We start from the raw sequence: 24,615 nt of genomic DNA on the forward strand, positions 1-24,615 counted from the left end.
TTTGGCTAACTGAAAGATCAGGGTGACACAAAGTTCTGCAGGCGGTAGAAAGATGTCAAGGAAAGAAACTGCAAGAGGTGGAGCAAGATTAGCAACTGAAACGGAAAGGGTGGGACCGACTGCATCCTGGTGAAGGAAAAGCTCTTACTGTGCAAAACTATGCACATCTATTTGGAAGAAAGTCTCCTTGTGTTCAGGGGAGCTCACTCCCAGTGCAGGATTGCAGCTTATAGACCGGTGGTCCCCAGCCTTTCTCCCCCATGGACCACTTGAAAATTGCTGAGGGCAGATCACTTAATGATATTTCTGTCTGTTGTAGCCATTGTCATGTGTTAGATGCTGTATTTTTTTTGTATTTTTATTGCTTCTTTGATTTCTTATATATTGTATTTTATTTATTACAATTTGAATTCCATAGAATTGAAATTTTAGTACAATAAAATACAATATTAAAAATGGAAGTACTGTTGTGGACTCTTAATAGTCAGGGCCCCTCCAGATGTCCCGTTTGTTCAGCATCCATCCTGATTTGCTTGCACAACGCTTATGCAGAGGTTGGATTATATCCGGCCTTTATTGAGCATTTGTTCTGATTTTTCAAGAAGTTATGTGACAAAGAGCAATTTGTCCAGCATTCATCATGATTTACTTGCAGAGTGTTTATACGTCTTCTTGTTAGTCATTTCTTCATCCCTCACGTCATCCCTCACTGCATTTCCCTATCGCTTTCCAAACTACAAAAAGTCAGATTCTTTTTAAAAGAAAGTATTTGTAGCACTAGGGCAGCAGAGCCCTTTAATCTACTTTATTTGATTTTATTTCTTACATTTATATACCATCTTTTTCTCCAAGGAGCTCAAGATGGTGTACACGGGTGTCCCCTCCCCATTTTAACCTGTGAGGTAGGTTAGAGCAAGAGATAGTTACTGGCCCAAGGTCACCCAGTGAACTTCATGGCTGAGTGGAGGTTTGAACCCTGTTCTCCAAGCACTCTAACTATTATGCCACACTCTTTTATTGCACAAACCTAAAGTTCCAGAATGCATTTGAATCCCTCTAGCAAAATGGCGACAGCCTGGAGGCACTCTCAGTGGCAAAGTTGCCAATCACATCTTTTGTTAGAGAAACTACAGGTCAATGGCAGGAAGACTAGGAGATGGTTGGAGAAGATGGCTCATCCTTTATTTAAACATTTCTAGCTTTCTCTACATTGCTAGAAGCAATCCCAGAGCAGATTGCAATCATAAATGGAACCATAAAACCTCTTAACAACAAACTGAGTGGCCAGAAATTCACTCCAGAGCCCAGGTAAATGAATAGGTTTTTAATTGGTGTTGAAAACTCAGGAGACTCTGTGCCAGCCTTATTTGGAAGGGGAAAAGATTCCTCAATCAGGGTGTTTCTACAAGGAATGCTCTCTCGCGTGACACCATATATCAAATTCCAGGTTGATCCACCTACCCTCTGGATAGGGTAGGCAGAAGGTAGCCACTACAACATTGTTTGTTTTTTTAAAAAAAGAAGAAGGTCAAAGGGAATACAGATCAGCATAAAATTTACATATCCTAACTGATGGAATAGATGAACATTTAGAAACAATTACTATATATTAAATAGAAATACATCTCACCATAACAAAGAGGACTGTGACCAGGTGACCCGTGTATCTGCTCCATTTGCTGTACAGGTGCTAATTGTTGATGGGCAACTTCCAGACCCTCCTGCTCTTCCTTCTTGAGATTCTTTATTTTATCTTGCTTTTTTGAAAAAAAACCCACGTTTATCTGCTTCATTTCAATTTTGCAATTTTCTACCCATAACCTTCACTTTAAAGAAAAGGTCTCAAATTAATTTTGGATTTGGAGCATATAAAGAAGTGTACATGTAGAGCTGAGCTGTGTGCTCTGGAAACATTGCAGGTATGGGCCCTGCCTTTTTCTGGAGATTTGGGGCAGTGGATCTAGATAGCTGCTCGAATGTTTAAGCTATGCCTCCATCCGTGCTCAACCTGTATATTTCATAAGAAACTGAAACATTACCAAATACCACAAGCCTCCTTCCAGTGACCTCTTTCCAAAGAAAACCATACCCATGCTAAGTTCTGTGCCCCTGGAACATCTCACTGCTCAGAGCAGTGTGGTGAGCATAAATACAATATTTTATTTTATTTATTTCAAAGGTTTATATCCCACTTTTCAACTGCAAGAGCCTAGGCAGAATGGAAGACAGAAGATGCTCCTCCAGAAGTTCTTGGGGATCTGAGATGGCTTTTCAGGAATGAGATTTAGTGTGCTGAGATGATGCAGGGCACTCTGGCAAAGGATTGGCAATAAGTGAAAAACAGCCCTACATGAGAATAGTGGCTGTGGCTAAGCATGTATCTTTTCCAAAGTTGAATGGGAATATGAAAGAGTATGATCAAGAATATCATATTTTAGTAGTGCTAAGCCAAAATCTGAGTGCAAGGCAGGTTTCACCCATCTTTTCTAGTGATTTTTTTGGGGGAGGGACAGCACTCCTTATGAAAAGGTGTAAAACTATTGACAAGGCAGATGGTGTCTGGGGTGTGGGGAGGAGGAATGTAAGAAGGCATTGTTTTCTGCTTTGGCCTGTATTTGTCGTATGTGGCACTGTTTCCGTTCCACTCCAGTTTCTCTTCCACCAAAAACATTATTCATCTTGCTGTCCACTGTGGCAAAATTACATCACTTACATCATTTTAAGCTATGTCAATCATGTAAGCTACATCATCAATATGTTATTCCACCCCATTCATTAAAATGCATAGTAAACGCAATACATATGGGTGAAAAAACCTATCATTTGTGGACTGAACGCAACAACATAAACAAATACTAATCATATTTCCATTGAGAGCACAGGACAAATAAGCAAACATCGCCATCAATCCTGTTTCTGTTTTTGTTGGAATTCTCCAACATCCCTAGAAGAGGGAACCTGACCCCATTGCTAAGGCAGCTGGGCCAAATGGTCCCATGCGCCATTGCCCCAAATGATCCCATGCGCCATTGCAGTTGTGTTGCGGTTAGTTGGCCAATTGGGGTGGAACGTGGATGCATATCTTGTCAATAGTAATGTAGGCTAGATAGTGATAGTCACTTTTCCATGCACATTCAGATGTTGCCCATCTGCCCTGCAAATGCCATGAAAATCATGTGACTAGAACTGAATCGAGCCAAATGCCGAATGTCTTCATGCACATTACTGCCAGGCAATAAAATTGCTAGCAAAGCACAGAGCATCAGCTCTTATGACTGGGCTTTTCCTTTTCCCTCTCATCCAGAATTGGAGCAATAGGAAGGCTTTGTTTGATGTTATTTATTTTATTTATTATTTATTTATTTATTAAATTTATATACCGCCCGACTAGCAATAGCTCTCTGGGCGGTGAACATAAAATAGCATAAAAATACAATGAATAACAAAATAATACTAAAATACAATCAACAATCCAATACAATAAACATTTTTGAAAGTAAATCAGTGTAACTTAAAATGCTTCAGAGAATAGGAAGGTTTTGACCTGGCGCTGGAAGGAGAGCAGAGTCGGCGCCAGGTGTACTTCCTCGGGGAGACTGTTCCATAGTTCGGGGGCCACCACTGAGAAGGCCCTAGATCTTGTCATCACCCTCCGGGCCTCCCTGTGAGTTGGAACCCGGAGGAGGGCCTTCATAGCAGAACGTAGTGCACGGGCCGGTTCATATCGGAAGAGGCGTTCCGCAAGGTATCGTGGTCCCACACCGTATAAGGCTTTATAGGTTAATACCAACACTTTGAATCTAGCCCGGAAACATATTGGCAACCAGTGCAAGCTGGCCAGAACAGGTGTTATATGCTCGGACCGCTTGGTCCTTGTCAGCAATCTGGCCGCTGCATTTTGCACTAGTTGTAGCTTCCGAACTGTCTTCAAAGGTAGCCCTACGTATAGCGCATTACAGTAATCCAAACGTGAGGTTACCAGAGCATGTACCACTGATGTAAGGTCCTCTTTACTCAAATAGGGACGTAGCTGGGCTACCAACCGAAGTTGGTAAAACGCATTCCTAACCACCGAGGCTACTTGAGCCTCAAGTGAGAGGGAAGAGTCTAAAAAGACTCCCAGACTACGAACCCGGTCCTTTAGGGGGAGTGTGACCCTGTCCAGGACAGGGTATATATCCACCATCCGATCAGAGAACCCGTCCACCAACAGCATCTCAGTCTTGTCTGGATTGAGCTTCAGTTTGTTAACTCTCATCCAGTCCATTGTCGCGGCCAGGCAATGGTTCAGCAAATTGACAGCCTCACCTGAAGATGAAAAGGAGTAGAGCTGCGTGTCATCAACATACTGATGACAACGCACTCCAAAACTCCTGATGACCTCTCCCAACGGCTTCATGTAGATATTAAAAAGCAGGGGGGACAAAACTGACCCCTGCGGGACCCCATATTGGAGAGCCCGCGGTGTCGAGCAATGTTCCCCAAGCACTACCTTCTGGAGACGACCCGCTAAGTAGGAGCGGAACCACTGCCAAGCAGTACCTCCAACTCCCAACTCCGCGAGCCTCTCCAGAAGGATACCATGGTCGATGGTATCAAAAGCCGCTGAGAGATCAAGGAGAATCAACAGAGTTACACTCCCTCTGTCTCTTTCCCGACATAGGTCATCGTACAGGGCAACCAAGGCTGTCTCAGTGCCAAAACCGGGCCTAAAACCCGATTGAAATGGATCTAGATAATCAGTTTCATCCAATAGCGCCTGGAGCTGGCCAGCAACCACCCGTTCCAAGACCTTGCCCAGGAATGGAACATTCGCCACTGGCCTATAGCTGTTAAAATTGTCTGGGTCCAAGGAAGGCTTTTTCAGGAGTGGTCTCACCACTGCCTCTTTCAGACAGCCCGGGACCACTCCCTCTCATAAAGAGGCATTTATCACTTCCTTGGCCCAGCTACCTGTTCCATTCCTACTAGTTTTTATCAGCCAGGAGGGGCAAGGATCCAGTACCGAAGTGGTTGCACGTACCTGTCCAAGCACCTTGTCCACATCCTCGAGTTGAACCAACTGAAGCTCATCCAACAAAACAGGACAAGACCGTGCTCCGGACATCTCACTAGGATCTACTGCTATAACTTGAGAGTCTAGGTCCTGGAGGATACATGAGATCTGGAAGTGATCGGCAAACTGATTACAGCGGGCCTCCGATGATTCCACCGTGTCCAGAGGGTTTGAATGGAGAAGCCCCCGGACAACTCGAAAGAGCTCCACTGGGCGGCAAAGAGATGATTTAATAGTGGCAGCAAAATGATGTTTTTTAGCTGCCTTCACTGCTCCTACATAGAGCTTAGTCGAAGCACTAACCAGCACATAATTGTATCCGTCGGGAGTTCGCCTCCATTTCCGCTCAAGCCGCCTCCTATCTTGCTTCATCACTCTCAGCTCCGGAGTATACCATGGAGCTGTATGAGCTCTACACAGGAGAGGGCGTGCAGGAGCGATCGTGTTTACAGCCCGGGTCATCTCCGTATTCCACAGAGCGACCAGGGCTTCAGCAGGAGCGCCAGTCCTATCAGCCGGAAAATCCCCCAGAGCCCTTTGAAAATCTTCAGGATCCATTAGTCTCCGGGGGCGGACCATTTTAATAGGTCCCCCACCCTTGCAGAGGGAAGAGGTTACTGAAAGTCTAAACTTCAGCAAGCAGTGGTCTGTCCATGACAAAGGGAGTGTTGTAAAACTCCCCACATCCAGATCACTTTCCCCATGCTCAGTAGCAAAAACAAGGTCTAGAGTGTGCCCCGATACATGTGTTGGACCACTAACATATGGAGACAGCCCCATGGCTGTCATGGAAGCCATGAGGTCCTGAGCTGCGCCAGACAAAGTGGTCTCGGCATGAATGTTGAAATCCCCCAGTACTATTAGTCTGGGGGACCTCAACAATATATCCGAGACCACTTCCGCCAGCTCAGTTAGGGAAGCCATTGGGCAGCAAGGTGGGCGGTACACCAAAAGGATTCCCAGCCTGTTCCTCTGGCCCAACACAAGGTGCAAACACTCCAGGCCAGTAACTGAATGAACATGGTGCTTGGTGAGTGAGATGGAACTCTTATAGACGATAGCAACCCCACCTCCCTGACCCTCAGATCTACCATGATGCTGAACCAAGTACCCCGGTGGGCAGAGCTGAGAGAGACCAACTCCTCCCTGCTCACCCACCCAGGTCTCGGTTATACATGCCAGATCGGCTGCCTCATCCACAATCAAATCGTGGACGAGGGAGGTTTTATTATATACCGATCTGGCATTTAATAACAGCAACTGGAGATCTGAGAGTTGGCTGATAGGACTACCAACGACCATGCGGGTGTGGGAAGGACCGGAACAAGGCACAGCCACAACATGTCTGGACCACGTTCCCCTTACCTGGCACGTCCTTCTCACAGCGCCATACCTTCCTTTGCCCGTCACTACGGTAATTGGGGCCCCCTCAAGTCTCCCCGCCTGATGGATAAAACTCTCTCCAAAGCACATAATACAACTAAAATATACAACAATTAAACGTATAAAAACAGCCATATATACAGCCATATATACAGCATATAAACATACACACTCACTCAGACATACATTCATATAATCAGGCACCCATTCATCTCAAATTGCATCAACACACCAACAAAAAAGTAAAAAAAAAGAAAAGAAAAGAAAAGAAAAAAAGAAAAGAAAAAGAAAAAGAAAAGAAAGCAGCAGCACAGCAGCAAGAGCAGCCGCCTCTCCTTCCCTTGGGCGATGGTCTCTTCCTCCTGCAGGCACTGGGTCTCCCAGGCCACCTCAGCCAGCCAGCTTATGTATCCCTCCAAAGAGGGACAGGTGGTGAGAATCAGTCCTAGCTGGCTGGGTACCTGGGGCCTGGTCCTGCCAGGCAGAAGTCCCTCAGGAAAGGGTGGTGGAGGTGGAGGTCCCGCAGCAGCAGCAGCAGCAGCAGCAGCAGCAGCAGCAGCAGCAGCAGCAGCAGCAGCAGCAGCAGCAGCAGCAGCAGCAGCAGCAGCAGCAGCAGCAGCAGCAGCAGCAGCAGCAGCAGCAGCAGCAGCAGCAGCAGCAGCAGCAGCGCAGCAGCAGCAAGAGCAGCCGCCTCTCCTTCCCTTGGGCGATGGTCTCTTCCTCCTGCAGGCAGTGGGTCTCCCAGGCCACCTCAGCCAGCCAGCTTATGTATCCCTCCAAAGAGGGACAGGTGGTGAGAATCAGTCCTAGCTGGCTGGGTACCTGGGGCCTGGTCCTGCCAGGCAGAAGTCCCTCAGGGAAGGGTGGTGGAGATGGAGGTGGCGGTCCCACAGCAGCACAGCAGCAGCACGAGCAGCAGCAGCACGAGAGTGAGCAGCAGCAGCACGAGCAGCAGCAGCACGAGCAGCAGCAGCACGAGCAGCAGCAGCACGAGCAGCAGCAGCACGAGCAGCAGCAGCACGAGCAGCAGCAGCACGAGCAGCAGCAGCACGAGCAGCAGCAGCACGAGCAGCTGCCTCTCCTTCCCTTGGGCGATGGTCTCTTCCTCCTGCAGGCACTGGGTCTCCCAGGCCACCTCAGCGAGCCGGCTTATGTATCCCTCCAAAGAGGGACAGGTGGTAAGAATCAGTCCTGGCTGGCTGGGTACCTGGGGCCTGGTCCTGCCAGGCAGAAGTCCCTCTGGGAAGGGTGGTGGAGGTGGTGGTCCCACGGCAGCAGCAGCAGCAGCAGCAGCAGCAGCAGCAGCAAAGGCCCTTCTCCAGGTCCCCCTTCTGAGGGAGGCTCGGAGGGTGGTGACAAGGGAGAGGGATTTTTCAGTTGTGGCTTCCCACTGCTCCCCAGTGAGGTCTACCTGGTGCCTTCATTGACATCTTTTTGGCGCCAGGTAAAGACTTACTTTTTCCCCCAGGCATCCAACAGACTAAGATGATGTTGTCTGTTATTAGTATGCTGCCAAAGATACCTGTGGTGGCTGCATGGGAGTGTTGATGTTGTATTGCTTTGTTTTTATAGTATGACATATTTGTGGGGTTTTTTTTAACATTGTTGTAAGTCGCTTGGAAACCTTCAGGTAACAAGCAACTAATAAATCTAATAACAATAACAGTCTGATTGGCTAAGTACTTTTATGACATCTTCAAATTCCTGATTCCTGATGGGATTCCTGATGGAATCATACAGTGAAGAAGCTTTTTAAAAAAATTAAAATCTGCTGGAGCAGGTGCAGATCCAGAGAGCAGGGGCAGTAAACAGGTGTGGGGGGAAATGTAGAAAAGAATAAAAGGAGTGACAGTGAGCATTTTCATTGCTTTATCCTAAATGGAAACTTTCCATACAAGAAACAAATGAATGCAAAATAATGATGATGGTGGTGGTGATAGCCTGGTTGAAGAAATCCCAAGATTCATCAAAACAAACCTGGGCAAACAGCAGTGGCAAAGGCTTAAGGAGAAAGTGTCATTTGAGTGTTGGCACTAGGACAAAATTACCCCCCCACACACACACACACTAGAGGACTGTTGTCTTAGGAAGGGAGTCTATGACAGAGGTTCTCAATTGCCAAAAGGAGGCAATTTTTCCCCATTTTTCTTTTCTTTTCGAAAAATGATTTGCCATCAAGCTTCAGGGACACAGTCTGTTATACTCAACTATGGTCTGGTCCACACCATGTATTTAAAGCGCATCCAACACACATTTAAAGCACATGCATTCCGCCAAAGAATCTTGGAAATTATGGTTTATTAAGATTGCTGGGACTTTGTAGCTCTTTGAGGGGAAAACCATAGTTCCCAGAATTCTTTCGGGGAAGTCATGTGCTTTAAAAGATATGAAATGTGCAGGGATGTTGGACGCTGGTTTTAATATCACAGTTGTCAGGTCAGATATATTAGCCACATGAAAGGCAAGAGAGAAGGACTCCAAAATGAAGTGTTTAGTTGGTCTGAAAAGGAAACTAGTTCTCTGGGAATGAGCACTACACAGAAAATGAAGGAAGCTAGTTTGTAAAAATGAGCCTTCATTAAAAGGAAACAGGGTAAACTCATAATCAGCAGAATGGAGACCACAATTCTATGACTGCCTACTTATGGCTAAGTCATATCGATATCCATGTTTTAAAATAGCTACAAACCAGTCATCTTGATTTAGATTTTCACGTGAACCAGCTTCCTCCTTTGCTAGCTTCTTTCAGGATGATACAACTGTAATCTAGGCCAAATTATCAACACAGAGGAAAGGATCTGTCAGTTTTCAGTTGCCTTAGTTTCTCATATTTTCCAATCTTAAATTCAGTTCTCCATATTCCTGTAGCAATTTGCAGTTTTTTTGACTAACCTACACATTTGTTGCAAGCAATTTCTCCTAATAGAACGCATCTCTGTATGTTACTTTCACTAATATATTCATTTCAATGCACATTTTCTCCTAACAGTGTACATTTTTGTAAACCTTGTTAGGAGACCTGCATTGCAAATTTCAGAGAAGTGCAGATTTCAAAAGGTGGCTGTGTTTTGGAAAGTGCAAATTTGACAGATTCAGCGTCAAATGCAAACCAAATCAAATGTTCCACATCCTAAATAAATAGCACTCAGTGCCAGGCTGACATTTTCCTGCGTGAAGCAGAGCCTCAGCCGTCTTCCTCCCACCTGCCCCTAGACAATGTTTTGCTGTACAGCTCAGAGACTCATTCTTGCCTCTCTTTATTCTACTCCCCACTCCCTACCAATCATGCTGCCTGAAACAGGTTATTTCACCTGCTGCATGGTCCTTTAAGGCTTCCATCTGCCTCAGCCAGCCCCCACCTGCCTGCCTTCTTACTTAAAACCAGCCCAGGTTCTAGCACTCCAGATTAGTCTGAGTCTTGTCCCTTCTAGAACTCCGCAGGAGGAGAGGGAAAAAACTAGAATTAGTTCATTCCACCTATCGTTGGCCTCCCTGCCTTCCGCCCTACCAGTCCCAATGGCCAATAGCCACCAGTACTGGTACAACCAGCCCTACAGCAAGCATCCTAAGCAAACTCCTTCTCCATGTGCTGATCCATACGTTAGCAAAACAGCAGTGTCAACACACAAGAGGAAACTATTAGCAGGCTCAGTGGAATTCTAAGGTATGCAGAAGGTGTTTTGTTTTGTTTTTTTAAGAGGAATAGTCCCCAAACAGCCCACTGAGGATTGAGCATGCTCAAGGGGCATGGATTTCTGAGTGAATGTTGAGAGGAAAAAAGACATAAAAGGAGGGGATTGGAATGGAGCTTCCTAGAAAAGGGGATGGCTGGCTAGAACCCTGAACAGGAGTATTCCACACGGCAACATTTTGTGGCAGGCTTCACTTGTAAACACTGTCAACAAATTCCACTGTCCATCTGTATCTCAATTATATGTCTATATACAAGCAACATCCCCACAGCAATTCCCAGAGAAACACTTTGAGCATAAGAAACACATTCTGCAGAGAACAACAGGGTGAATCTTAACCATAGTTTCAATTGACATTTGTATTTTACAAAGGACAAACATAAAAAATTGGACTTGGATCTAACACCAGAAAGGGCAATATGCAGAAACCACTGGGAGAATATTTCAGTCTCTATTGCTGACCTTAAAGTGAGCAAAATAAATTCAGAGGGAGACTCCAGCATGAAAAAGCTAAATTTATCAGCAAGTTCAATTTTACCATCTGTGGCCTGAATCAGTAACAGGTTTTATTCCACTACAGGTATTAATTAGCTTGCCAAAATGTGTTCTCATCCACGCTGCTTTGTTTTGTGCTTATTTTGCAAACAGGTAAGCTTTAACCTTTGCCAACTGCTTTGAGGAAAATGCAGTGCATAGGTAAACTTGACTATGGCCCCCTCCAGATGCCCTTTTTATTCTGCAGCCATGATGATTTGTGCTCATGACGCTACTGGGGTGATCAGATGCGGCCATGCTTCCAATACTGTTTGTGCCTGCAAAGGGTTTGAGATGGTCACACTGCTTCATTTCTAATCAGTGCATATGCTGTGACTTCCTGTTGAAATCCTTCCTGTAAGGTTTTATACCACAATTGTTCTGGATTTATTTTTGTTCTGCTCTTATTCATTTATTTATTTCTTAAATTTATATCCTGCTCTTCCTCCCAGTAGGATCCCAGGGCAGCAAGCAAAAACACTGAAAACACTGGGCTCCTGCTGGGAGGAAGGGCGGGATATAAATCAAATAATAAATAAATAAAAACACTCTACAACATCTTAAGAACAGACTTTAAAATATATTAAAACAAAACATATTTAAAAACATATTAAAACAAAACGTATTTAAAAACACCTTTAAAAAAAGCTTTAAAACATCTTAAAAACCAATTCCATCACAGACACAGACTGGGTAAGGTCTCTACATAAAAGGCTTGTTGACAGAGGAAGGTCTTCAGTAGCCACCAAAAAAATAGCAGAGATGGCGCCTGTATAAGATATAAAGGAGGGAATTCCAAAGGGTAGGTGCCACTAGACTAAAGGTCTACTTCTTGCTGCACTATACTCCCTCCAGACAGCAATAATGTTGTAACATTGAGGAAGCATCGCAGAACAAACTATATCAGAATAACACACTATTATTGTGTCAAGAACATGTTGCAGAATACACCTGCAATAAAACACCAGTCCACAGGGGCCTTATGACTGCATCTTTAATTTAACTGAAATAATCTGCAGTTCTTGCATATCATCTCCCTCTGACCTCACTGCTTATTCTCTCTCTGTGTCTGCCAGTTTAGCATTCCCTTCATCTGGTACAGTAAACATGAGTCTACCAATGCTGTAATAAATCTGTTTGTCTTTAGGTGCCACAAGACCCTTTGACGTGTTTGCTGGAACAAACTAAGCACAACTACCCCTCTGGGAACAGGAAACGCCATCATTGAGAAATAAAAGATGATGCATCTAAATTCACTGAACTTGGATGAAGGAGGTGACTGAGAACCAAAAGTTCTCAGTCACTGAGTTCACAGCTCCATAGAAAACATTCATTTATATCAAGAGTTTCCTTGCCCAAGGTAAATTGGAGCCAGGGGGAGGAGAGAGATCTACGCTTGTGTTCAATGCCTTGATGACACCTGTAACATAACCAGTAGTTTGGCTCTTAACCTTTATTTCAAATGAGAGGTGTGCTTTGAGAAGCCATTTCAAAGAGCTGTGTCCAGTTTTGATGTAATGTTTTTCCTCAGCATGGCATGATTGTTAATGGGAGAATAGTTTGGAGGAAGTTATGTCCAAATAGAAAATACATGGATTTTTCAAAAATCCCAGAATTCCCACAGATTCATTGGTATTGCAAAAGTTGCTTTTAGCCTCAGTTCCATACTGTAAAATGGGCATATTAGTTAGCTACTTAATAGCTGCTTCATGCTTTTATGTGGCAATCATGTTACCAGGTGTACTGATATTACACTGGTATTTCCTAGGATAAACACAGAAAATTGGAAGGGCAGATGTTTGCTGCCTGAACTCTCAGAGAATGACAGCCAGAGAGTTCACACAATCGATGAGGGTTCTCTAGTATATGGCATTTGATCTGTGTATTTAGAGACCACCGTTGTCCTTCCCACTTTGCATTTTTACAGGAGGTAGAAAAAGCAACAACTCAGTAAAACACTAGGGGTAGAGGAGAAATCTGATTCACTTTGCATTGAGAGGCAAACCTACCAAATCTTTACTTTCCAAAACTTTACACAAACTAAAGCACAGCGTTCTCCAAAACTGGCACTTCTCGGAATTTTGCAATATAGTTCTCTAGCAAAGTAACATGTACAGAAATGCAGATGCCAGGGTAATACAAATGTGAATACAATGCATATATATTAGTGAAAAGAACATAACAAAAATGCATTATATTAGGAGAAAAGTTTTTTAAAAAATGTAGATTAGGCAAAATGACATTAAAAAAGTGTACTCTAGGAGAAATTTGCCCTAAAATTGCGGCTGATATAGAAATGTGAATTTAAGACTGAAAATGAGAAAAACTAAAATGGACAGATTCTCCCATCCCTAGTAAGCACACACCTAAACTAGGATGCTATTGCTAATTCCAGAGGAGGAGAGTGGAAACACCTGCAGCTAACTGACTGTGCCCAGCCCTTCAAAGATGCCCAATATGAGAAACTGACCTGGTACTGAGTATGGCCCTACCTGGGTGAGAGACGGGGAGGGAGTAGTTGCGTTAGCTGCTATGCATTTTTATAGGCTAAGCATTTGTTTCTTATGATGGTTTAGCTGGAGATAAATTATCTGTATGTTTGTGGGAATGAATCAGAGTGGGATTTAGACATGGATGACTGTTAAGGACATATTTGAGAGGGATTATTGGGGTGTGTATGCAGCTCCCAGTATAGTTGTTTTAATTAACTAATGATGTTGTTTTGGGAGTTTGCATTTTGTGTTTGATTCTTAACTCATAATGTTTATGTTTAAGAGAATATCTTTATTTTTCTGTTAATTGTGCTGTTTTGAATGTGTTATATTTGGCCTGAATTTGTAATGTTTTCCTTTAATATTTTGTGATGTTTTGTTCATTGTTTTAATCAAGGTTGTAAACCGCTTTGAGAATTGTTTCCCAAATAATATAAATAATAGAAATGACTTTAATAATAACAATAACAATAACAATAAACTCAGAGAGTTTTATCCAACATACTCAGAGCTCGAAGGAGAGACCCATTGAAACATAGATTCCTTAAATTTCAGTGAGGGACTGTTCTCTGAGTATAACTTAATCGGGCCCAGACTATCCAATGTGTCTCCAGCCTTGCCTCCAGTTAACAGCCACTGCAAGTTTGGTTTGCAAACCCAGCTCTCTGCAGCACATAGCACGTTTGGGAGAACCTTTTGCTTTGAAATGGACTAGGGTCACTTTCATTATTGTCCAGCTTCCTATTTCCAATGGAATTGTGAAATTACTCAAATAGCACCAGTCACTTTTATGATTTTTTTCGTTATTGCACAATAGTTTATTGTCATATCCTCTTTTGGATTTGCTGTCACTGGAAGATCGACCACAGATTTTTCCACCAGGCTGACTTCTCTATGAAGAAAAGAAAAGAAAAGGACAGCCATGTGGCTCATTTGAGAGTTAACACTCAGAAAGTCTTTGAAGAAGGTAGAGACTAAGAAATCTTCTGCATCCAGTTTGCTTCTGTTTTCACGCCTGATTTCACAGAGTATGTAACTCCTGCCTTCTTACAAAGGTATGCCGTATACTTTTCTCATTATTTATTTCTAAAAACTTTAGAGTGACATTTCTTGTACTTAATTACAGTGCAATCCTACCCATGTTTACTCAAAAGAAAGTCCCACATTGGCCGATGAATTTTTCTCTCTAGCAAGTGTGTTTAGAACTCCAGTTTGATTGCAAGGCTGCAATTCTATGCTCATTTGAAAAAGCACTGCTGAATTCTACAGGACATTTCCAAGTAGGGATGGCAGGATTTGTCTGTTTTGGTTCTCTCAGTTTCTAATTTTTCCATTCTTAAATTCAGTCCTCCATATTTCTGCAGCTATTTGCCATTTATTTATTTTTTTAAAATTCTCATGTAAATTCTTCAGCATTTTAGTGCAAATTTCTCCTAACACTTTTTATATGCCATTTTTTTGCTAATTTTGACAAATTCTTGCAAGCAATTTCTCTTAACGTAATGCATTATGTATGTTATTTCCAACACCTTCATTTTTATGTACACTTTCCTCTAAATAGATGCATTAATGTAAACATAGTTTGGTTGGAGAAGTGCATAGCAAAATTTGGGCACATGCAAATTTTGAAGGATGGCTGTGTTTCATTTCTTACGTTGTTTCAGAAAGTGCAAGTTTGATATATTTGGCTTTAAATGTGAAAGGAATCAAATATTTCCCCCATCCCTGTTTCCAAGTAACCATACATAGGACTGAATTGAAAAATATTAAGATGCAGGAAAATGTCCAGAACTGCTTTATAAAGTTTCCCAAGGCCTTGCACGTGGAAATTTGGACAACATTATAAGGTACACGTATAAGATTGTAGATTTGCAACTGTAATAGGAGTATGAATTGGATTGGTTCTGCAGCTAAGATTTATATATGTCACTGATTATTTGTCATATTCCTTTGGCTTTGCATGCATATTTTTAAATTGTTTTATAAATTTAAATAAATATAACATATACATGCAAAGTGAAAGGAATACAACAAATAATGACAAATATAAATCTTAGCTGCAAATCAAACCAATTCATACTCCTATTATGTTTTCACAAGCCATGCCCCAAAGTATTATTGAGAAACTCATTTTCAAAAGCAGCTTGGCGTGTGGTGTGGGGTCCGCATGGCAAGGCAACACCATCTCAAAAACTTAAATTCTGTTCTCCACACTTATGCAGCAATTTGTGGTTGTTTTATTTTAATCCTCATGAAAATTATTCAGCATTTTCATGCAAATTTCTCCTAATAAACAGTTTTATATGTGGTTTTGACTGAGGTACACATTTTTGCAAGCAATCTCCCTTAATATAATACATTTCTCCATGTTATTTTCACTGATACATTTATTTTTATGCACACTTTGCTAATATATGCATTTTTGTAAACATTGATTGGAGAACTGCATCGCAAAATTCAGATATGTACAAATCTCGAGAGTGTTTTGGTTCACATGTGTTTTGGTTTACATATTGTTTTGGAAAGTACAATTGCCTTTAAATGTGAAATGAATTGAATTTCACCCCCACCCCTCCTCTTGAGTGCACACAGCTAACCAAGTGGTTCTCGGGCTTCTGGCCAATGTTAATGGAGACCTTACAGATTATCAAATAATAGTTGCATGCCCATGTGGTGATAGTTTTCAGGGGCAGACTTGGCGGCAGGCAACCCATATGACTGCCTGGTGGATGCGGAAGAGGAGGCTCGTCAGGGAGGGAGTCTACCTTGTCACGGTCTATCTGCTCAGCTATCTACTCAACAACAGCTGAAACAAATAGTATATTATCCGGCAACACTGCCCTGCATGGCCAACCATTGCATTAGTTTTCATTTTAAAAAAAAATTATTTTTACTTGGTTTTTAACAATTTTCATTATATCAAACAACATTTTGCTTTTAAAAAATTGAAATTTCAAATTCAAAAAATGCATACATAAGTGCACATATATTGACTCAATTTTTTTAAAAAAAACCTTCTTTTTATACATTTTATTTCACAAATCCAATATCTGAATCGTTTGCGCCTAAATAATTTCTAAAAAGAAAAAGAGCGAACCATAGTTTTTCACTTTTCTCATATTAATGCATAACATTTTGATGTGTTCTGCCATGCTGTAAGGTGAGCCATCTCAAAATGACCCGAGAGTTTACCAGTCACTTCTGTTCTGCTAACAAGTGGTGTACAACAGTACAAATCAACATAAAAACACCAACACAGTATCATTAAAAACACAGATAGACATGTGTAGAGTTGCACTGTAAATTATTGTAATAAGATCCAATATCCGTGTACTGCTTTTTCTCCTGGCGTGTTTGAAAGATCGTAGTTCTAGAGTGTATCTACTTATCCTTCTGGGCAGAAAGAAGTGGCAAGAGTGGCCTTTTCAACCGAGAGAGGTGATGGGATGAATGTTATTTAGCATAGGGCAAACCAAATTGGTAGAGCAGTAGTTTAACACAGGAGTATAGTGGCAAATCTGAAGCTCAGGGTCCCTTCATGATAGTCACAGCCACGCCCTCTCTCTTTTTTTTTTACTGCTGGGTTGAGAATGAGAGCCTTGATACCACTGTCTGCCACAAGAACAGACACCCCTATGAACCAATCAGCACGAAAGGTGAGTGTGTTAGCTACTGAGAAGAGTCTTCTTAGTGACTGACTCATCTCCTTTCACTCTGATTGGCTCCAATCAACAGGAAAGGACAAGGAAGCATGTTAGAAGATTCTTCTCAGTGGCTATCCCATTCCCCTTTCATGCTGATTGGGTCATAAGATGAGGGAGACTTAGGGACTCTGCTCCACAAAAAGTAAAGGGTCTAAGACACACACACACCCGAGACCCTGGACGACTACACCCCTGGTTTAATCTCTGTAAAAATAAATAAACAAAATTTAAAAAATAGCCAGGCAAAAGCTTAGGGCAGCCTTCCTCCACCTGGTGCCCTCCAGATGTTGTTGGACTACAACTCCCATAATCTCTGACCACTTGGCCATCTTGGCTGGAGCTGATAGGAGTTGGAGTCCAATGATATATGGAGGGCACCCCAGGATGGGGAAAGGTAGGTTAGGATGCAGAGTACTTTCTCCAACTTGGTGCCATCCCAATATTTTTTACTATAACTCCTATCAACTCCAGCCAACATTGCCAACGGTCAGCAATAGGAATGGACAAATCAGTCAATTTCAGTTTCTCTCTTTCTCATTTTTCCACTCTTAAATTCAGTTCTCCACATTTCCATATCAATTGCAATTTTTAAAAAAGTCCTCATGAACATTGAGCAGCATTTCAGTGAGAATTTATCCTAATATACATGTCTTTGTATACAGTTTTACCTAATAAATACACTTTTGCAAAGTAATTGCCCTTTGTATAATGCATTTTTGTATGCTGTTTTCACTAATATGAGCCTTTTTATGCACACTTCATTCATGGCATATGCATTTTTGCACATTTTACTTTTCAGAGAAATGCATTGCAAAATTCAGAGAAGTGAGAATTTTAAAGGATGGCTGTGTTTTGGTGCATGCATTGTTTCAAAAGTGTGAATTAGGTAGATTTGCCTAGAAATGTGAACTGAATCAAATTTCTCTCCCATCCCTAGTTAGGGGTAACCGGAGTCAAAATTTAACAACGTCTATGAAGCAACCAGACTAAGGAAGGCTGGTGCAGAGTATTTTGCTGCTGAGTTAACTTTCTTGCTGCAGAACTGGAAACAATACTTTTCTTTCCCTTCCCTTTCTAAAATGACTTATCTGGTTTTTTTTGTTTCTTAAAAGGAATATTACCTACACTACCAATTAGACAGCCCGCCTCCATTCTCAGCTAAAATGTTGGCAGAAAGCATTCTAATTGGCATTGCCTACAAAGATGAACCATCCAAGCCTCACCAATGTCAGGCACTAAAAGCAGGTGGAGAAGATCCTTGGCAAAATCAGTTTAGAGATGCAGAAGTAAACAGAGACTTCTGTTCAGAATCCAAGAAGCAGGCCGCTGAGAAGATGGTGGCAGCGTGTTGTGACCTGGAAAGAGGTCAAGATGCTCACCAGAAGGCACCTATGAAAGAATGTAACAATATCCCTCAGTCGGAGCCTTGGTGCATATTGAGACAAGGGCAACACTGTGAACATGAGCTGGATCTGTATAGATCTTGGTCGAGCCAGAGCCTTTACCAGAATTACCCTGATCTGCATATCGCAGGAGATCACATAGCTGACCATACATGCGATTCAGGTTGTATCATGGAGCAGACCTACAATGAATTGTCCGCTGGTCCTGTTTTGGTCTCAAAAGATATCCCGTTAGGGCATTCCCCTGTAACTGAACTGCTGCAGAAATCCAAGACCTGGTATGGAGAAGAGATTGGGGAGAAAAGCATGACACTCCACAAGCAGCCCCTTTCAAACTCCATGCTCAACAACTACATGGAGGCAAAGATTCAGGAACTCTATAAGCAGTTTTTGGAAGAGAAGCTGACCAGGTGCGGTTCCATAACGCACTTCCTGACATCAAATTTGCTGATGAATAATATCAGCGAGGTGAACTCCCAGCTGTCCCACGAAAAACATGATGACGCGTCCAAAGCAACACAGACTATCTTGCACTCCTTAGCTCTGTTTGGTTTGCAAAACAGCAGTGAGTTTAGCACTCCGAATTTACAAATCTCAACATCACTTTGCAAAATGAAGACCTAATGCAATGTAGCATGCAGCATGACAAATGCGCTGTTTCTAAAATAACTCTTTGTTCAAGAAATTATCCTTTAAGGTGGCACAGGGCTCTTGCAGCAAAACCAGCAACAAACACCACTGCCTGTTTGGTGCCGAATCTCCCTGGCCATACAAGATGAGTTTGTGCTGTATGCAGAAATTCGACACTGGGGTTTTCAAACAAAAAACATTAAAACCTCTGCTTACTTAGGCTGCAATCCAATACACACTTACTGGACGTAAGTCCTCTTGAACCCATTGGAGCCTACTTCTAAGTAGATATATATTGACTTGCAGCTTCCGCGTATTAATGGTTGTTTATGGGCTGCTACAGACTTTCAATACTAAAAATGTCTGCTTTACACCCAGAGCCGGTGCCAGAGGGCAGCTAGGTTGGGCCCTGGCTGAGGGCCCCTGTGGCCCAGAGGGACCCCTAAAGGGCTCCTCCTTAGGGCGGGAGGGTGGTGTTCCTGTTCTGTGATCTGCAGTAGTATCAGATCCTGCCACCCAACCCTGCTACAGATCGCGAACCAGGCACCCCCTAATATAGCCAGGCTGCCCACACGCCCCACCTACCTCTTCCATCAGTGTGAATGCCGAGCACACTGTGCGCACATGCCTGCCATCACCCAAGATGGAATGTGTGCAAAAATGCCACCATCTTGGTTGATGGCAAGCATACGGGCTACAGGCGCATGTCATTCATAAAATATGAGAAGTAAGTGGGGTGTGCGGATGAGCTTATTAGTCCCATGCTGCCTGTATCGGGGGGAGTTGGGCTATGGCACCAAAGGCCCAGGGCAGGCTGGTGCCAAAGGGTTCAGTCATGCCTGGCGCTGGCCCTGTTTACACCATTTACTATTATTTAAATCAGATTTCTTATCATAGCAAATAGGGTGAAGCTGCACAAAATCTAGCTTCTGTGTTGGATATGTATGTTGCTTCTATTTATAATTATGATGATTTACATAGTAACATGCACTGTGTTTTAGAGAATACAAGAAAATAGGGCCCTGTCCCAATATAGCTACAATCTAAAATTCAACCTCGGAGGAAGGAGATGGAGGCAGGGGTAACTGGGAACAGTGAAGACTGGTCTGCTAGGGATACTAGGGCACAGCCCTCTCAATAAGAATGTCAAGCAATTTTTTAAAAAAAGAAATCCCCCCCCATATCTTAAAGCCATACACTCTTTCCTGTCCCACAAACATTGTATGCTTCTATATGAACTCAGAGAAGCTCTGCAAACATTTCTGTCAATCTACTGTTCTCTGGCCAATCAGCTCTCTGCACCACTCAGGCAATCCTAATCCAAAAGTATAGCTATGGCAAGGAGGTCCCTCCTATGTGTCTCTCTAAGCAGATCAAACATGTCACTGATGTTTCCAAAGGAGTGCCTGCTTTTCATCTTACTCAGCACAGCCAGTATAGCAGATTAGGGAGGAGTCTGCTTCAAATACAGCCTGGTAGCCTCAGCCTATATCAGAATCATACAGTAGGTTGGTTCTGAGCATGGTCAGAGCTGTTTCCCTGAAGCATATCTCTCCATAAGTAACCAGATAAGCAAGATAAGATAAGTGTTTTCTACGTGAAGGAGCTTTTGCTTTTATTTCATTTTTGGGACCTTGCTAGAGAGAGACACCAAGCACGCAAACAGTGACTCTCTTTCTATAACAAATATCTATTTTTTGCTTAACCATTTTGCATTTATTTTTGTGAAATGAGGAATTGGGAGTGGGTGGTTTGTGAATGTGTTGCAACAAACTCTGTATTAACCATTTCCCTGTGTTCACTCATCTGTAAGAAAGGGTGGGATATACATTCAGTAAATAAATAAATAGCTGCAGCATCTACTGGGTGGAGTAAGCCACAAGGAATTCCAAGTTATTTAATTTCATTTAATAAATTTGGATAATTTCATTATCCAAAATATTTTCCCCCCAGACTATTTCCAGAAAAGGTGTGTGGATCTGCTTCCAACAAGCCTTTCTCCTAGCTTGAGTTCAGAAAGGAAAATGCATGGTGCTATTATTTCTAGCTTGCTTTTGTGTGTGTTTTGTCAGTGAATTTCTATAATGAAATGTTTGGGCTCTATGCATCTCTGGATATGACTCTACATCCTTTCTCAAACCTGGAAGATATTCTCCCTAAACTCAGACATAATGGAGGCTGATTATGATCTATCTGGTGTGGTGTACTTTGCACATGAACAGAGATTCTTACTTCAGATATTCAGGACTGAGCCATGCATTGCAAATATGTTGCTGCTATATTTTGATGTGCCCTCCCTCAAATGAAACCACTTTTTTTTGTGTGTGTATCGGTTGAAATACTTTGTTCTTTTACTTTACAGGAAAAAAATGTTTTGGATAATGAAAAGTTAAATTGATTTTTTTGGGGGGGGGAGGAAAACTACATTGTTATAAGCCGCTCTGAGTCCTATTGGAAAAAGGGCGGGGTAGTAATAAAGTTTATTATTATTATTATTATTACATGCATCTGGAAGCAAGTGTTCCTCACTTGTATATATACACTTGTATATATGCATACACACACACACACACACACAATCCACCCCATACTCACCAGCCTGGGAAAAGTTATTTGCTTACTGTGTGGTATTTGTTCTCATGGTGCTACGTGTCTGTCCCTTGGCAGTGAGATCTTTGCCATTCTCACTGCTATGCCAGGTTCTTGGGGAAAAAATGTGGGCTGGGACTTTAGCTCCTTCAGGGGACACAAACAGTAGCATTATTAATGGAAGGCAGAAAATGGCTGGGTGGGTAAGATACATCCCCCTTTCTCACTATAAATTCCCCTGTCTAATGCCAGTACAGCTTGCTAGTTCTTAGGATTCACTGCATTAAAAAATATATATATCTTGATTTCTATCTGCATTACAGGTTGTAGTGGTGTGTTCATTTCACATTTCCTAACTGTTGGTATAGACAACCTCTCAGTCACAATATTGCTTTTAATCAATGTTTTGCTGTCTTTTTGTTTTATGCTGGATTTGTATACTGCTGCCATGACTCATGTTCCTATTTTGCATTTTTATTATTTTTTTTATTGATTGTGTATTTTTATTGGTTTTATTATGTTTGTAAGCTGCCTTGAGCTCTGTTTTTAACTGTGGAAGGGAAGGATAGAAATCCTCTAAATAAATAAATATTCCATAGTATTGGAAATAGAATCTAGGCATTTAAGACTGAAAATGTAAGTTAAAAAAAAGATTCCTCACATCCTCCTCCAGGTTTTGATAGTAATCACTAGGCACAAAAACAAAACAACTGGACAATGCAACCATTAATATGTTTGATTTGTATAATTAGCAAATAGTTTGCATGATATGCAAATTAGCAAATTAGCCTGCCCGTATTTGTGGAACTGGAATATGGCAAGCCTACCAGTAGGGCATGCAGCCCTTGGGCTGAAAAATGTTCCCCATCCCTGAGCTAGAGGCAAGACAAGTGGCCTGAGCAAGCTTGGCCACTTTGTTTCTGAGACCAAAGAGTGTTGACCAGGTGTTTTTTATACAAAGGCACATGATCTTCTTTGGCCTATCAGTACTTATGAGACTTTCTCAATCTGGTTACTCCTTTTGCAGGCTTCTCTGTGGGTAAGAGCTCAAGGCCAAACTACTTAAGGTTGCCAACTGTCTGGTTTTTGCCTGGAGACTCTGGATTTTTGGGGTCCTCTCTGGGTCTCTGGGTCAGTCAGTCCGGACTCTCAGCTTTCATTTTTTTTTAAAAAAGTAAGTTTCTAGGTGGTCTGGTTCATGCGATATACACCAAAAAGTCAGCCCCTCCCCTCAACTTCTGTGAAATAATCTCTTAGCTGGCTGCTCTAACCCCACCCTTTCAGGTTTGTAGCCAATAAGTGAAGACAGGGTTGTGATTGACAAGGGATTTCTGGGCCTCCAGGCAGCACCTAGACCCCATTGCAAAGGTAGAAAACCTTTTGTTTTATCCTGTTTGTCTGAAAATCTCATAAATTGAGTAAGTATGTAGCTTTCAGCAGTACCAAAAGTCTTTTTTTCTCTTGTGTGCAGGAGTCAAACAAGTTTAAATTTTCCTGGGCTGTTGAAGAGGGCAATGTTTTGAAAACCTTCCCAATATGAAGCTTTAATCCAATACTTGTTTTTTTAGGAATAATGCTGCAGTGCTAATCCCACACACCTGGTATAAACCCCATTGAATTCAATAGGACTTACTTTTGAGTAGACATAGTTATGATTGTGCTGTAAATGAATGAGACTTTTGAGCGAACATAGCAAAGTTCTTGTGTTGTAAATCTTTCTCTCCTGCTCCAATCCTATTTTTGAAGCAATTAGGCAGGGCTTACATAGGTATCACTGCTTTTATTATGTAGGAAACTAATACTGGTTTTTTTAAAAAAATGTTCTGCAATGATCAATTGGTTTTGACAATAAACTATTATATGGGGGTCTATGTATTTTTACATCTCCAGTGTGTGTGTGTATATGGAATCTTCCCAACAACTCTGTGATGTAGGTTTGCTGATTGGAAACCAAGGCAACTCACAATAAGAAATAAATCAGTTTAAAATCCAATAACCATAAAAAGCACAAACAGTTGCAAAACAGTTTAAAGTGGCATGATTCTGAATTTTGGATTGGGTGAGTGTTCCTTATCACTTGAGGCTGCAGGTCTGTGCACACTTTCCTGTTTGAGTAAGTCCTATTGACTACATTGGGACTTGCTTCTGAGTAAACAATCATAGGATTGCACTACAAATATCTTTACAGGTTGTGTAAATAATAAACATTTTTGACAGTCATGCTTATATAAATATTCTTTATACTATATCCCAATACGTAGTTGATTTCACACTATGGTTGTACATTATTACTTCCTCTACATTTTAAGTGTGCCTTTCTTCCTTTGGTGGTCATGGTTCCCTTCTGTTGTTTTCATCCTGAGGGGCAGATTAGGCTGAGAGATGGTGAGTAGCCCATGGTCACCCACTAAACTTTATAGCTCATTTCCATTTTAAAAAATTCATTAAAACAATTTACATGCAGGCAAAGTTTATTAAGTAGATCCACACAATACATTTAAAGCACATCCAACTCACATTTAAAGTGGATGACTTCCCCTAAAGAATCCTGGGAAGTGTAGTTTCCCTCTCACAGTTATTGTTCCTACTACCTTTAACAAACTACAGTTCCCATGATTCTGTGGTGGGATTCATATGCTTCAAGTGTGTGTTTAATGTGCTTTAAATGAATGATGTGGATCTGCCCTAGGTATGCTGTGAATTCATTAGTGAATGGAAAAGAACCATTTTAAAAGATACTTTTTTAAAACAAGGGAAGGGCTGTAGCTCAGTGACAGGGCATATGCTTTGCATGCAAAGGTCCAAAATTCACTTTCTGGAAAAGATTATTGTGTAGAGTCCTGGACAGCCAATGCTAGTCCATGTGATCAGTTCTGAGCTAGATGGTATCAAATGGCCTGAGTTGGTATAAGGTAGATTCCTTTGTTCCTAAATGTGGAAAGAGACCCAAGGGCTACAGTGAATCCACAATTTATTTACATATTTTATTTCCAACATTTATATACTGCTTTATTGTAAAAAATATCAAAGCGGTTTTCAGAAGGAATTAAAACAGTAATATTATTGGCAAAAACAGTTAAAGACAGGTATTTAAAAACATTCAAGATAATAAAACAATGAGTTAAAAACAGA

The 24,615-nt window shown here is 41.9% G+C and overlaps 1 protein-coding gene across 1 annotated transcript; it reads left to right on the forward strand.

The window, feature by feature from the left end:
* Positions 1–14,064: 14,064 nt before the first annotated feature.
* Positions 14,065–23,576, forward strand: LOC133371442 (TLR adapter interacting with SLC15A4 on the lysosome-like). The gene is made up of 2 exons (XM_061598885.1): positions 14,065–14,212; positions 17,974–23,576. Exon 2 carries the CDS (start codon positions 18,025–18,027, stop codon positions 18,886–18,888), a length of 864 nt encoding a protein of 287 aa, XP_061454869.1. The 5' UTR covers positions 14,065–14,212; positions 17,974–18,024; the 3' UTR covers positions 18,889–23,576.
* The last annotated feature ends 1,039 nt before the right edge of the window (positions 23,577–24,615 follow it).

This window comes from Rhineura floridana, chromosome 16 (assembly GCF_030035675.1).
Source record: "Rhineura floridana isolate rRhiFlo1 chromosome 16, rRhiFlo1.hap2, whole genome shotgun sequence".
Lineage (NCBI taxonomy): Eukaryota > Metazoa > Chordata > Lepidosauria > Squamata > Rhineuridae > Rhineura > Rhineura floridana.